At 43.3% G+C, this 15,593-nt stretch overlaps 1 protein-coding gene across 2 annotated transcripts; it reads right to left on the bottom strand.

Moving 5' to 3' along the window:
• Positions 1–715: 715 nt before the first annotated feature.
• On the bottom strand, positions 716–11,450 carry itgb6 (integrin, beta 6). Of its 2 annotated transcripts, none has more exons than XM_079284897.1 (16): positions 11,340–11,450; positions 9,330–9,530; positions 8,902–8,981; positions 8,479–8,677; positions 8,134–8,380; positions 7,857–8,022; positions 7,552–7,713; positions 7,301–7,396; positions 6,957–7,046; positions 5,496–5,630; positions 4,790–5,174; positions 4,462–4,684; positions 3,907–4,001; positions 2,114–2,230; positions 1,854–2,020; positions 716–1,319 (listed from the first exon to the last, which is right to left on the bottom strand). In XM_079284897.1, exons 2-16 carry the CDS (start codon positions 9,382–9,384, stop codon positions 1,221–1,223), a joined length of 2,316 nt encoding a protein of 771 aa, XP_079141023.1. In that variant the 5' UTR covers positions 9,385–9,530; positions 11,340–11,450; the 3' UTR covers positions 716–1,220. The 2 variants fall into 2 exon arrangements, with proteins under 2 accessions (XP_079141023.1, XP_079141024.1); XM_079284898.1 differs by having other exon boundaries at positions 9,330–9,399; positions 11,340–11,398.
• Positions 11,451–15,593: the final 4,143 nt, after the last annotated feature.

The following is a 15,593-nucleotide window of genomic DNA, read 5'->3' on the forward strand; positions in this document are numbered from 1 at the left end:
GCTCATCATACTCACCGTACATGTTTCAACTCAAGTACCATTTACAATGCAGGATTTTTACTTGCAATTTAGGATTTTTACAATGTTGGGATTGCTACAGCAATTTAGTGTTGCGCTCATAAAGTTGGGTTGGGATCATGGACTCTAGTCGGTTGAGATTCAGGAGATTAAAAGCAGTAGAGGCTGAAACATCCTGACAGACAGTCCCGAGTCTGATCAAGCCCCAAAAACACTGGATCCAACCATTTCCCATAATGCACGTGGCTCTTCATGACACCCCTTGTCCCTCTGAATGCACACACCTTCACACCTCTAAGGCCCAATCTGTGATGATCCTGATGATGTGAGGCTTTTCACATTCGGTTGACAGCGGTAATATATATTTAGCACAGAGCACCATAAACCAACCAGTACCCCTACACCAGAAAACGATCTGACCCCAGGCTCTCTATGGGGTCATCTGATGAAACAGCAAATATTTAGGAAAATGCACAATGACAGCACAGCATAGGCCACAGATCCCTTCTGAAAGACAGAGCCACAAGAGTGTGTAATTATGCAGGAACCAGCTAATATAGTGGTGCAAATTATAAAATAATCAAATGACCCAAAACAACAACAAAACTGCCCCACTGTAAACAAAATACACTTTGAATTGGGTTTCTTGGTGCAAAATCTCAGTCTATCTGCATGTCGTAAAAGTATAATTTCACAATAAGTCAAAATTCAACTTTATTTATGTGCCATGCCACTAAAAAAAACTCAATTACTTACATCGAAGGCTCAGCCTCTCTTCACGATAAAAAAAACAAAACACAATATTTAAAAACAAATCATAATAATCCACCTGTATATTTACATTCATTAGAATATACAAGGATTATTTTCAGTAGTAGACCACTCGTAGTGTAGACTCCTTTCCAAGCTGCATGTTACAGTACACAAACTTTTAAGTTTGTAGGATCATGCATCAGGGACGTGCAGTGTTGAACAGTACATCAACAGTGCACTTTTACAGCAGCGAATTCATCATGTAGCGTTTGTCTGTTCACAGTGTTGTCTACTGTGTTATAACTATAAATCTCTAACTCAACACAGAGATTTGTACAAAAAATGTTTTCTCTCTCTGTCTCACACACACACACACACACACACACACACACACGCACACACAGACTTTTAAGTGCATTCAGATGTTGGTTTGCCTCCAGTAGTTGTCATCAGAAGTGATCCAGTGTAATGATCTTTTCTCTCTCTGTGTTCTTATAAGTTACATTTTTGAATGTAGACGTGGAGCTTTTGAACAGAGGGTTGGTCCCCTGAAGAGAGACAAAGAAAAAACACAAATTAACATTCAGAATCACTTTCAATTAAAAAGATCAAACAACAGGTCATTACAATGTTGTCACCAAAAGATGAAGGCTGGGATATTCTATATTAAAACAACACTCCTTACAATTCCAGAACTTGCCTGAGAATCCTCATGCTTTTAAGTTGTATTCAGTATTAAAGTAATCCAGTGATAGTTGTCTCTACTCCCATGGGCATACAGCAAACAGGGACTGATAATAGTTCATTTGGCATACTTTTAACGGTGCTTATTTGACAAAATGTAAACAATTATAAGATAAAGACAAAAAAGAAAATTTGTAGCCAACAGCTTACTAAATGCCTACATGGCAACGTGATACTTCCCATTTAAAGCTCTCAAAGCATCAGAGTAGATGGGTGTTGGTGGGGCATATTTGTCTCTGTTTGATAATAAAATTGATAATCATTTTTATGGCAAAGAAGAATAAGATACATCCCGCTTTGGCTTATCACACAGACTACACTTGTTAGCAGGATCTTACCGTCTGCCATTTTGCCTTTGACCTCTCAGCCTCAAACTTGGCCACCTCTTTGCGGTCGTGGACCGACACCAGCACCTTCCACACAGCCAGCAGGATCAGGCCGATGCACACGATGGAAAGGGAGACGCCCAGAATAATCATGGGGATGTTGGGAGGTTCGGGGCAACCTGGTACGGGACAGAGAGGACGACACGAGCCTTACACCAGGACGCCACCGTTTCTTTTGTGTCATCTGTTTCCTACATTGATGTAAAGCTTACCGTACATCTGGAGATCGTAGGCAGTGGTCCCCTTCTCACCTCCTACCACAACGAACGAGATCCAGCACTCGTTCTCCATCATCAGCTTGCATTGCATAGAAGCGCTCTTGTCATAATCTGAGAGGAAACGTGACCATACATATCCATAAGGAAGGCATGAATCCATCGTATATCATCTTCCCATTCGACATTGTGCCGAGAACGTAAAAGGATACACTCGCCTCTGTTGTGCTGTCAGCGTGATTTCCATATCAAAGACTACAATCTGGTGTGCGTGGACCGCACCATTGTATTTCACATCTGAAGCCTGAAAATCCTCTGTGATAATCAGATATACCTCTCAGCTTGCACAAGTATGGCGGGTTTAAAATAATGTCTTCTATGAAGGAAGACGGGGTCCTTTGGCCATTCACATGCTCTACAATAGCTCTGCCTGTACGACAAGGTAAATAATATGTTCCCCATTGTCCGGCACTGCCTGAATGGACATGGATGGTGTTGTGTTAGGTGGTGGTGGTGGGGGGGGGATACAGGCTTCAGAGAGACACCCGAGTCGATGCAGGTCAGCATTCCTCCAAATCTCTGACCCATGGGGAAACTTAGCATGGCCCTATGTTGATACCACTATCAAAAACACAAAGTCCAGCAACAAACAGCACAGCTAAGTGATCGGGCTAAAAGGGCTGATGGTACATTTGTACAGCGTTAATGTTGGTGCACATCCTGTACAGAATGTTGTTCTTTCATTAAAAAAGAACACGGCTTCCAATTTCGTCTTTATTTCATATTTGTTTTCAAATCATATCATTCATTTTCTTCCAGGCATCCACTGATTTTGTTTCACACGACTGTGACAAGAATGTATCAACGAGCACAGACTTGAAACCTGCTCCTTGAGAGATAGGATTTTGTGACATTGTTTGCTGTCAGTGCTTTATCATCGTCAAGGACTGTTTAGAAAACCCCTCCTTGTTAATCTCTTCCATGAAATGTCCTGACAAACGAGTTTGGCTGCCAAAAGAGCGAAGCAATTCCCAGATACTGCATGTTATCAATAAACAAGCAAGAAGCAAACAACGGCCCCTTGTTGCTGGCTTCAGTTTCAAATCCTCACTGGCTCTTGAAGGCACCAACGCAAGAGCATAATAACAATACAGTCAACACCCAAAACGGCATTAGATGTTAACGTTACATGAAGGGAACACAATAGTCCCTGTGATACATGGACTTTCTGAAGCAAGGTTCAAATATCACAGCCGGTTGATTTTCACATTGTTCTGACATGACCTGCTTGGTGAGGTGTCAAGTCAATCTGAAAAAACATACGGCATGCTTTGGAGAGATAGATAAGCAGATACGATAGATAACCTTCTGTAGAAATTCTTAAGGTGACAATTTTGACATATATTCCACAAGAGCTGGGAGATAATTCAACATCGCTGTTTGTCAAATGTCATCAAACATGTCATGATAATTTGACCTTATGATGTGATTTCTGTTTTCTAAATGGGTGATTGAAGTTTGACAACGTTTGACGGATGCAAAGCTTTTGTTCTTGTGTGATGCATGACAGTCAAACTGCTTGATTTCACACACATTAACACATTGTGATATAAACAGCAATGTTTGAAAAATATCAATATTAGAGTCTCAATAATGATTTGAACCATACTGCCCTATAAGTAATGAGATATGTGCAGAGACGTAGCAGCAACTGTAGAATACTCAATCATATCTAAGGAAGCGGTTGGTGGATCTCAGATGCAGAACAGGTGCGTTGTGGAGTCCTTTACCTGCTGTCATGTTGATGGAAATCTTAGGGACACTGCACTTTTCATCACACAACTCGGCATCGTCCTTATCCTGCAGATAGCACTCTACACAGGTCCTGGTGTCAAAACAAGAGGGGGAAAACAAACGGTCAAGTTTTCCCTATCGAGATAATACAGATAGTTTACTGAGGCCTCAATCACTGACACGATATGTACAAAGAAATCCCAGTGTTGGTCACTTATCACAGTTTTCCCAAGGCTTCACTCGCTCTCTATCACCCTTTTCCCATGTAACAGTGGTATCAAATGGCACCAGCCCTGACAGCTGCTTTATAATGGCAAGGAAATCTCTGAGTGCTGTGTTGTGTGTGTGTGCGTGCGTGTGCGTGTGTATGTGTGTGTGGGGGGGGGGGTCTTTTGATGTCACATGGAAGGTGTAGATACATGTGAACAAGGGCACCAGAACCTGATAGCCCTGTACTCCACAGAAAACAGATGGATCATGTGGCAAGGAGACAACGCCTCACATCTTTCAGGTAAAGAAACAACAACCTGATGGCATCGAAGTGTTCTCACCTTGCAGCGCTGCAGGCGTCTCCGCACGTCGGGCACTTCTCGCACCTGTCCCCAGACGCTCCGGGTACGGAGCAGACGCAGTGGCCGCACTCGCATCTCCCGCGGCCGCTGCAGAGAGCGCCTTCCTCCGACGTGCAGGCCTCGGTGCCGGTGCTGCAGTTACAATACTCCCCCGTCCAGCCGCTTTCGCAGTGACACTCCCCGCAGTCGCACACCCCGTGGCCTAGAAAACACACGCGCACAAAAAATTCAGTGAAGCAACAGTCTCGACACCATAAGAACGCGCGCGTAATTCGTCGCGCGTAATTCATCGCGCGCAATCGCTCACCTCCGCAGAGCTCCCCGCGGAAGCGAACGCAGGAGTAATTGTCGCACTCGCAGTAAGGTCCGTAGATGCGTCCAAAACTGGATGGGTGACATGTGCACTGTCCGCAGTGGCACTGCCCCTGACCGCTGCAAATCTCCGACTCGTTGTTGGCGAGGCAGTTGCTCAACGAAGCGTTCTCCTCGTTGCACACACACACGCCGCACCGGAAGGCCCCTTGGCCCTCGGCGCACCGGCTGCCGTTTGCTTCGGGAGGCCGCCGGCAGTCACACGAACAAAGAGACGTCAGTTCCACCTCCAGACTGTCCTGTAAACCCACCGGTTTCAGGGAGAAGTGCCGAGGTCCCGACACGCACCCCGGGAGCTGCACGGACACGTTGAACACTACCTGAGGAGCAAAGAGGACGTCCATTAAAGAGCGAAGCCAACAATGAATTGGTCGTAAGACGTTTTGTCTGTGTAACCAAACATACAGCTCATTCCTCTCTTAGGCTCCACTGTTACCCTGGGTGACTGACATGTCCCTTCATTATGAAGGACATGGGCACTGTAGTACATTTTTTTAATCAATCCCACATACACCATCCTTACCAGAAATACTCACAAAATGTGTATTTATTTCTCCACCTCTGAAAATATTCCCCAACAAACGCATGAAAGGTGCTAAACAAATACAGAGAAAGAGCAGATTAGAGCAAAAACAACTGACCGTCTCTCCAGGTTTGATGTTGGAGCAGTGTTTTTGATCAGGGAGGACAGTCCCATTTGGGCAAATGGCTGTAAAAGACATCTGGAGCTCCTCTGTGTCTCCAAGGACCTCCAGTTCGATCTCTGAACGCAGCTCCTAAAGAACAGCACAAATATATTTCAGCACCTTTGAATGGAAACACAATCGGCAGCGCTGGTCTCACACTGAACAAAAAGTTGCCCTTCCCCAAAATAGCAAAAATAACCAGCAAAATCAACATAGTGACTTATATTACCATGAAATGGGCTTTGAGTGGAATTACACTTTCACCCTGCGCTGACCTGTAGCGTGCTGAAACCATTTGAAACCACCAATCCAGCACTCTTTTTTTTGGGTGAGTCACCCTCCCAGGTGTGCTGGGCCGCTACACAAAAGCACCTGAGGAAAGGGCCAGCGCTAACCTCAGCCGGAGGAAAGACTGTGTTTGACTGACTAATGAACTCTGTGACGGACTGTCTGGGTGCTAACAGGTAAATTGTGTGTTTCCTGTAGGCCTTTAATTGTACTGTGCCCTCAGTGTTGCTAAGCAGGAGAAAACACGGGGACGTTTTTGGGATACACCCAATTGAGGATGGATTAAAGTGAAGTAAAACAGATTCATAAGACTACTGTTATTCAGTAAATATGTTGCAGGGTACTTAAAGCGGGTAGGGGGCTAAAATATCTATCCACTCAGCTGCAAACATGAATCCAAAATGCAGGCAAATATAAATACGAATCATGTGTCTTCTCTCACTAAATATCCCTCTGTTTTCTTAAGAACCACAACTATTTTCAATCAGTGCGATGTAAAAGGACTCCCCTCTTCAGAGACTAAAGGCGTGTAAACGACATAACTGATGAATTAATTAGAGGATGTGACACCAGAGTCACCGCCGTCAACGGGGGTTTTCACGGGAAGAGTGCAAGAAGTCAGTGAGAGAAAGATAGAGAGACAGTGGGGATGAAAGAGCAAGTCAGAAGGGACGTGGAGATCAAACAGCTGGGACAAGCAGAGACTTGCGGTCGAACATGCTGATGCAAAGCACTGGGTGGTAGAGGGGAAGGAAAAAACGGAAAAGCAATAGAATAAGAATGACTTGTGAAGACAGAGATACCGACTGGAGGTGAAACAAAATGAAAAGATGTACAGAAGGTTACATTGTGAATGCTTGATGCTCGTTCATGTGTGGGTCTTGCTTGAAACATTTACATGTCAAATTACTGGATTTTCAGTAAATTCCATTTCTACTGCTTTTAATATGGCATTTGTTTTTTTGTCTATCCAGTGCCTGCACACACACACTCACACACACACACACGCACACACACACACACACACACACACACACACACACACACACACACACACACACACACACACACACATACACACACACACAGCCTACCCGCCCATCCACATCACCAAGTCTGTTTATTTACTTTGTATGCCGTTACAATCAGTTCAAGGATGTTCCGCGAATCTGCCGCCAGGACTCCAACTGTGGCACCAGGTATGAGATTTGCATAGTTCTGTGAGAGAAAAAACAGATCAGCATTAAAGTGTGTCACTGTGAGCAATGTGGGCAGACTTTGGCTCGTGGTCTCGAAAGCAAAGCACAGAAAAGAGCCGGGGGGAAGAAAAGAGGGCAAGTTCGAACAGGTTGAATGAGAATGCAGCCCCATGAATACATATGCTGCCCTCAGTAAACATGCTGACACACACACATTTGTCTTTTTCAGTTTGGGACCTTGAAATGAACACATCCATGAAAACAAAGTGTTACCTTATAGTTGTGTTTTTGTGATTCGGTCACAGCAAATATCAGCAAGATGTTGTTCTCCACCACCTTATCAATCAGCTGACCAAGAGTTGGATACTCCTGGAGGGTTCATGATGAAAAGTCAAAAGTCAATGTGACGATGCATCACAGATGACCTTAAAATGTCTCATGAAACTGAGGTGGCTTTAAATGAAATTACGACAAAATGCAAAAGATTAAAACAAATAAAGTCTTCTGTGCCGCTGTGGACTTACCTGCACGGTGGACATGGAGTATTCGTTGTTGCCATCCAGGTGACACTGTCCATCGTTGGGAATCACGATGCCGGCCATCTTACTGTCCATCCCAAAGTGCGAGTCAGCGTCACTGACAAACACCAGCAACCGCATGGAATCCTTCCTCCAGCCTATCTTGTCCTATCAGAAGACACATTGCGCTGCTCATCCTCCTTTTCACATCACCAACTGACCAATCAAGCAAAGTCGTTTACAAGACAGAAAGACAAACTGACTACCCGGTTCATATCTTTCAGATATTCATTTAAAAATCAAAACCTTACCCCACAAACAGCCGCCTGCATGACGGCGTCAAAGCCGCACTCTGGCCGATCAATATTTGCAGATACACGCTGCTTTGCGATTATCTCGTTGAACTTGTCGGTGCTGCTCGTCAGAGACAAGACGTGTTTGTAGCCGAACGTTGGCAGGCAGGTTGTGGCCACGCTGCTGCAGCACGGCAGAAGACAAAACATACGCTTCCATCAGATACCAAATGACATTTCGGACAAGAGAAAAGAGGATGTTGCCGAAGGTCATATTTTAATAACTATTGTATACTTGCAGGGGTTGGCCAGCTCTTCCTTTGTGATTTTGATGAAGGGCAGGACGGGTTTCTCCACAAAGGAGCCAAAGCCCATTCTAAATTTACTGGTGAGCTCGGCCATCTCTTTAGACAAAGAGGACCCCAAGTCTTTGATCATCGCCAGATCGTCGATCATGGATCCCGACAGGTCCATCAGGTAGTAGATGTCCACAGGATAGTCCTCCGTGTGTTGAATTTTGACCTGGAAAGTCACCTGACCGCCTGTGCAACAATAAAAACCAACACCTCATTTTCTCGTCTGAAAACGAGGAAGCACTTCATCAAGCCACATCATCGAATCAAAAAGAGTGGCTGCGTACCAGGTCGCAGCTTGAGTGCCATTTTCTGTGGGGAGATCTGAGTGCTGTTGACGTTGCCCGTCTTCTTCCAGAGTGGGCGATCCTGCAGGATTTGGCCTTCGGAAACAGGGAACTCCAGCTGGTCCCGGGCACATCCCTTTTCTAGTAAGATATCCAGCGTGTCACATCTTTCACTGACTGACAACCAGTCTGTGAAATTCTGGGAGGTGAAGGAAAGAGTCACACGTCGAGCCGTTTGTAGATGGAGGACTGATATTGTTTCATGGTCGGCCATAAAACATTAGTTTTATCATCAGGTGCAAAATCCAAACAAGCAATGTCTTTCTGCTCACCTGTGCCCAGACACCATGCATTTACAAAATAAAACATGATGACCATCTGCTTATATGTTGCGTCGTCATACATGCACCCCTGGCTGCTTACCTCCTGTGTGCACCAGGCACAGTGAAAACTGAGCTGCAGGCAATCATCACAGGTCACAGTGCTGGCAGCTGAACATGATCCTGCAGCACACATACACAACACCGTGCAGTCAGAGTGAACTTGTCAACGCAGACCAGAGATCTTTTACAAAGTGTGTACAGTTATTGAACATGATCACATTTAAAGAAAGTTAAATTTAAGATATAATACATTGATTAGCATACCTATACGTATATGTGTAACATATCCATCTAATAATACTGTAATAAAGTGCAGTTCAAAATAATAAAATATGCATGAAAAAGAGGCCTTTCACAATAAAACACCAGTCATAAATTCCAACACAGCATTTATGGTCTTGCTCTTGAGTAACTGTTACTCTTTGTTTGCGCATTATAAACGTGAAGCCCTTGGTTTTCTGTGCTTACCCTCCACGGTGGTGATCCAGTACCGAAGAATCAGACTCAGCAGTATCAGCCCCATTAGTCCGCGAGGTTACTGGTTTGTGAGGAAACGGAAGAATACTTCAAGTCGTCTCATAGTCACAGGAGTGCAACATATCCAGCGTCATGCCGCCTCTCCGCAGCAGAAAGCAGACTACAGAGCGGAGCGCCGCCGTCCCGCACTACCTGGATAGAGGAGGAGGCTGCCTTTACCTGCGCTGCCTTTTATGTGCACTTCCGTCCAGGTGAGAGAGCGAGGCGGGCGCGAGGAGAGATCAGAGACCATATGACTGACATGTTGGCCGGGAACTGGTTTGTTTTCAACCCTTAATAGGCTGATAATGAATCACGTTGGTTCCCGCAGCATTTTATTATATACAGAATACGAGATAAAAATACAAGGAGGAACATTTAACAAAAGTTCAACACGAGAACGAATGATAGAGCAAAACGATTATGAAAAAGAATCTGTGATAAATGTTGTAGTTTTTACTCCATTAGGCCTATATTTAGTTTAACAGTTATTGTAACTTTCCAGATCTGTTTTACATTGATATTACTGTAATTAAAACCAGTGTTTTCTTTCTTTTTTGGCCTGTGACCCTCTTATAAACAAGCTCCTTGTCACCTTCCAGATGTGCGTGAGGTGTTCGTAGTTCAACTGAATAAGCATTTACCCTCTAAACTTTTTTTTTGTTATTCATTCTTGATTTAAATAACGGCTTGATTCCCAAAGAGGTCAAATCATTTAATATTTTACAAAAAAAGAAGATCTTGTGACCTTTTGGCGGTGCCTCGTGTGACAATATATTTACTTTATTTATTTTGTTCTGCAGAATAAGTATTCTGCGTTTGATACTTGCATTTAGCTTTTAATACTGTATTTTGAAGTACTTAGATAGATAGACAGACAGACAGACAGACAGATGTCATATCTTGATTTAAGCTTCACTCTAATAAAATCGCTGAATCATTGAAATCTGGCCGAAGACGAATAATAAAGTACAGACAGGCCTCGCCATCAGCAAATAAAAGCCTGTATACACCGATAACACAGACACCCTAACAGAAGATATGTTAATCATTAACGACACAAGAACGTGAATCATTGTTATTGTCTCCCAAGAATGTTTTCGGCTTGACGCTTGACTCAAGACAAAACCAAGCATGCAGGCCTGTCACAGGATATGAAATATGAGCATGAGTGTGTGCATGTGTTGTGTGTATAATACGAGGGGGTGAGGAGGAGGGAGCTACGTAGGTGTTGAATCATTGACAGCTGCATTACAAATATCGCTGCTTGTCCCAACTCAGAGGAATCTCACAATTCAGCACCACACCCTTCTGGATCTGGGTGAGTCCCATCTGTCACCCCAAACCAAACCCCACCTCCATGCCTCTTATACTGATCCCCCTCACCCCTCTCTTCTCCACCCCTCTCTCTGCAGCTCCCTGTATTTTGATCCACCAGTAGCCTTCTTGAAGTGTCCGTCTTTGAAATTGCCATTTTATGTTTATCGCTTCGATAATAATCTTAATTCTTCTCTTCTCTTCTCTCCTCTCCTCTCCTTTCCTCTCCTCTCCTCTCATCTCCTTCTCCTCTCCTCTCCTCTCCTTCTCCTTGCTTGTCATTTATGAATTTCTCAAGAAATATCTCAGCCTGATGCAATCAAAAAGCATTTTTTGTAACCTGGGTTATGAGTGCTTTGGGTGTAATAAGGCGTCACAGTTACACCATACTATCACTCACATTCCAACCTGACTTTAATCTAAATTTGAAACCTGTTGCCTTTCAGTTAGGTTTCGGGGAAGTGAAGGAAATCTGACAGTGGGGTTTGAAGCACGCTATGACATGATTTTTAAAGAGTATCCGTCTCATCAGAAATTCAGCAATCCATAAATTACTCTCCCACATACCTCTCTCTCTCTCTGCACGACACATTTACTATGCATAGAAACTGCGGTACACATCAACGCTGCAATGAGCCAACTCACCTTCAGGGGTGTCCTCTGATATCATGCTGTCTCGCCTCAGTCTGTCTTCCTTGTCATCAAGTGAAAAATGGAGAGAAACGGAGGAGCATCAGGCCAGCACATTCAGTCCTATTGTATCCCGACAGTCGTCAGAGTAACAGTAAACCTATTGTAATGGCGCCCTTTATGAAGCATGGCGCTAGGGTGACCCTGCTGCCCATGCTTCTTGGCTCATGTGTGCTTTTGTGTGTGTGTCTCTCTGGAAATGGGCGAGTGTGTGTGCATGCACACTGGGGTCATGTGTGGGTGTTTGCACAAGCTCCAACTTGCCTGTGAGTGTGTGTGTGTTAATGCGTGTGTGTGTGTTAATGCGTGTGTGTGTGTGTGTGTGTGTGTGTGTGTGTGTGTGTGTGTGTGAGTGTGCGCAGGGGGAGGCTGTGATGATAATGAGTGACAGTAACAACTGCTGGCAGTGAGACCTCCACAAGAGCCAGTTTCTTTATTAACAGACGACCTGACTGATGTGATAGTGTTGCGCTCTCGAGGCTAAAGCTGAACTGCCGCACAACGCTCCTGACTCAAAGTGATGGTCTTTGTGATGAGTTTGGATTGTGCGTGCGTGCGTGCGCATGTTTGTTCAAGTTCAATTACTTCCTGCAGTGAGGAGGAGGAAGCCGAGAGAGGGAGTGCCAGTGATACAGCCTCCTTCGTACAGAGGTATGGCTGGAATGCAGGTGTACGCATACATACGAGTGGAACTAAATAATAGAGCATCGGGCTACACGATGAAATATTTGAACATTATATTACCCCCAAATCCTAATATTTGTGTTCGACGGCTTTATAGTTGGTGCAATATGCAATACTCTATCCCCAGTCCCTTGGTTTGAACAAAAACAAAATAGTCTATACATGCTAGTGGTTCTGTGAGGATGTGCTTGAGCTGAATGTTAACATGTGCACAATGGCAATGCTGGCATGTTAGTGTGCAGCAGGCATAATGTTTACCATGTTCACCATCGTTTAGACTTGAGTGTAAAGGTGCAAACATTTGCTAATTAGCACTTTGAGTACAGCTGAGGCTGATGGGAATGTCTTTAGTTTTGCTGGTATTTGGTGACAACCAATGAGAATTGGATAAAATGAAATTCTGAACAGATGATGGTGCTAAATGAAAAGTCACGAAGTTATTACAATTCAGCCTCTGGGTACCAAATTTCACAGCAATCCGCCTTGTTGTAGAGATATTTCAAATAAGAACTAAAAAGTCAACCTTGTAGTGTCGCTTCAAAACAAGTCATCAATCAAGTCATTGGGATTCAGCCTCTTGGGATCACGATTGACTTCATAAAATGTCATATAATTCCAACCAATAATGGACAGACAGAGCCATGCCACTTGCACCGCTCAGAAAAAAACTTCACAGGAAAAACCCTCTAATTGAAAAAAAGAAACCTCGTGTAACAGAGGACATATCCCTGGATGAACAGAGTCACATACAGCCCACAGAGAAATACCATCACTGCCCTTTGAAAACCGTGCGGCAACTTTTCATGAGCTAAGAAGGAGAAACCGCCGGTCTACAGGTTTGTCACAAAACATTTTTCTGATTATCCAATGGGTTTTTAAATTGTTTATTTCGTTTAAGAAGTACAGGAATTGTCTTAACCCATACAACAACATTTAAAACATCAATTTACCTATAAATAAAAAGTAACCACATTTGACTGTTATTGCAAGTACATAATGTAATAGAAGAAGATATGTACATATAATGAAAAGAAAAAGAAGCAGATAATAGCATTGTTGATTGATATACATACATTGTTAGGATGTATTCATATTTTAAAATAGTTTCAGCCAGAATAACATTCAATGGCAGGCTAACTGCTTCTAAGAGTATCTTTACGTATATCGTATGAGTACTTTAGAATCATATCATTTTAACACAAATGATTCCACTTGAGTGATTTTTAAGTCAAACGACAGCATTTCTAACAGACCCATTGGGTTTATTTATCAGGCCATGTTCAGGTCAGGAAGTATTCAGATCCTTTATTGTATAATCAGGAAAATGCACTTAAATTAAAAGTATTGAAAGTAAAAGTAATAACAATGCAGAGCAATGTCCCCTGTAACTGTTATTTTTACTGAATTACCCAGAGCCACCGGTGACACCTTCACAAAGTTATTTTAATTTAAATTTTGTATAAATATATAGAAAAATATTTAAAAGGAAATGCAACAAATCCTCATACTGTTGGATAGTTTGATTTATAACAAAGCATCGTATTTTATAAGCTTTTAATGTGTTTTGTGAGCAGAAATCTTAATTTTTAAAGTAGTAACTAAAGCTGTTTGCTAATTGTAGAGTATTAGTTACCTTCCACCACCGGCAGTGAGCAACAAACACATTTCATTGACCAAAAAATCTTTACATAATACAATAACCAAACGAATCATTCGTTGCAGCCGTGTAGGCTACTGTACTTTCACCTGCAGACCACCCATTTGGTTATTTTATCATGGACACATTTTGAAATGACAGAATCGAGAGAAGCGAGCAGCAACAGTCTGCATCTTTAGAGAAGCAGTCCATGTGTTGAATTGCTGACTTGTATCACACTAAATGAATGACACTGGATACCGAGGCGGTCCCAGCTCTTACCGTCCGTGCCCCCGGTCTGACCGTGGCCCTTCTCAAGGGATCAGCGCCATGTGTCCCCTCAGCTGTGGAGAATTAACAGAGAGACAGAGAGCGGACTCTACGTGGCATGTATCCTATGTTCAAAGGGTTGATGCCCGCCTCACGAGAGGCACTTGATTGACACGTGTGTGTGTGTGTGTGTGTGTGTGTGTGTGTGTGTGTGCGCGCGCGTGTGTGTTTGTGTGCCCACTACACGGGACATGTATGTATATTGGGGTTGGAGGGGTGGTGTGTTGGGGGGCTGACAGTGATGGCTAATCTTGATCCCTTTGACTGGTTAGAGATGGGGGCATGGTGCCTTTATGTCTCTGGGATCAGCTGCGCTAAGTCTGAGCTTAAGACGGGAGATCCACAAAGGCTGCGTGTCTGAAATAGTGCAGGAGGAGCCGGTTTCAGCACACACATGTTGCACTTGTTGCTCATCTGATCCGTCATACATTGCATGCAGAAGATCAGACACACGTTATTCAAGCTTGAAAATCAGTTCTTGTTTCAAATATGTTGGATAGCTTTGGCTCACAGCGCCCTCTGCTGCCAGATAATCAGCACAGCCCTGTGATCTCTTCTTGATGTGTATTGTATCCTCAGAGGATTTGAGGTTGTTGGGGACCAGGTATCTCTTGCGGATCAGTTCGTTTTGGTTTGTTCAACTCAGCATGTGTGAACATTTGCACAATGTTTCCTGCAGCAGTGGAGATCCATATCTATAAAAAACAAACCCCTGATCTGATCTGGGGTCATGTTGGCTTTGACTTGGAGGAATTTTAATGGAAAGCCTGGATTACAAACTGGAGATGCAGAGATTTCAATTTGCAAGCTTTTACCAGGAAGGGGGGGGGGGGGGGGGGATCAAAAATAAATGAGTTGTGAGAAAAATTGTGGGGTCCAACACTTCTGTAGCTTTACCCGGACAAAGGATTTTTAAGTCAGGATATCGCTCCTGTGGTGCAGATTTTGACCGATATTAAGTTGCAATACTAAAAGTAGCTCGATCTTAAAGGAGAAGGCTGCTGATATTTGAACAATCCCATTGAAAATACTAAAACTAGCCCTGAATTTAGCTTACTAATACAACAAGCCTGATATATTTAATTCCTCTGTGCCAGAGCTCCAATGTCCAAGAACTGTCCATCAATTAGTCACATCCTTGGTTCAACGTGTCCCTTCATCACAATGAACATAGACCTTTATTTTAAGACAATTGTACATTCAACATCCTGCTTATGTAAAAAGTCATTAGAGCGCCAAATGTTTATTAATGCGCCACTGAAAATAGACCTCAAAAATGTGGTATTCACTACATTTGTTAAAACTACAGTGGCCAGTTATTTTAGGAAATTATTTATCTTTTAATATAAAAAAGAAACTACATTTGTGACCATTTAATAGAATGAATGGGAGTGTCACACACAGATTGGAAAATATTAACTGACGCATCAATGCTTTATTGCAATTAAGAAAATATAGAATAACACCAGAAATATCCTTTGAACTTCCAAACACACAACATTACAAACGTGCAACAGCAAAAGAGAGGACCAGTGAATTCAAGAGACAGGAGTCGCATC

Source organism: Melanostigma gelatinosum, assembly GCF_949748355.1.
Source record: "Melanostigma gelatinosum genome assembly, chromosome: 2".
Taxonomy (NCBI): Eukaryota; Metazoa; Chordata; class Actinopteri; order Perciformes; family Zoarcidae; genus Melanostigma; species Melanostigma gelatinosum.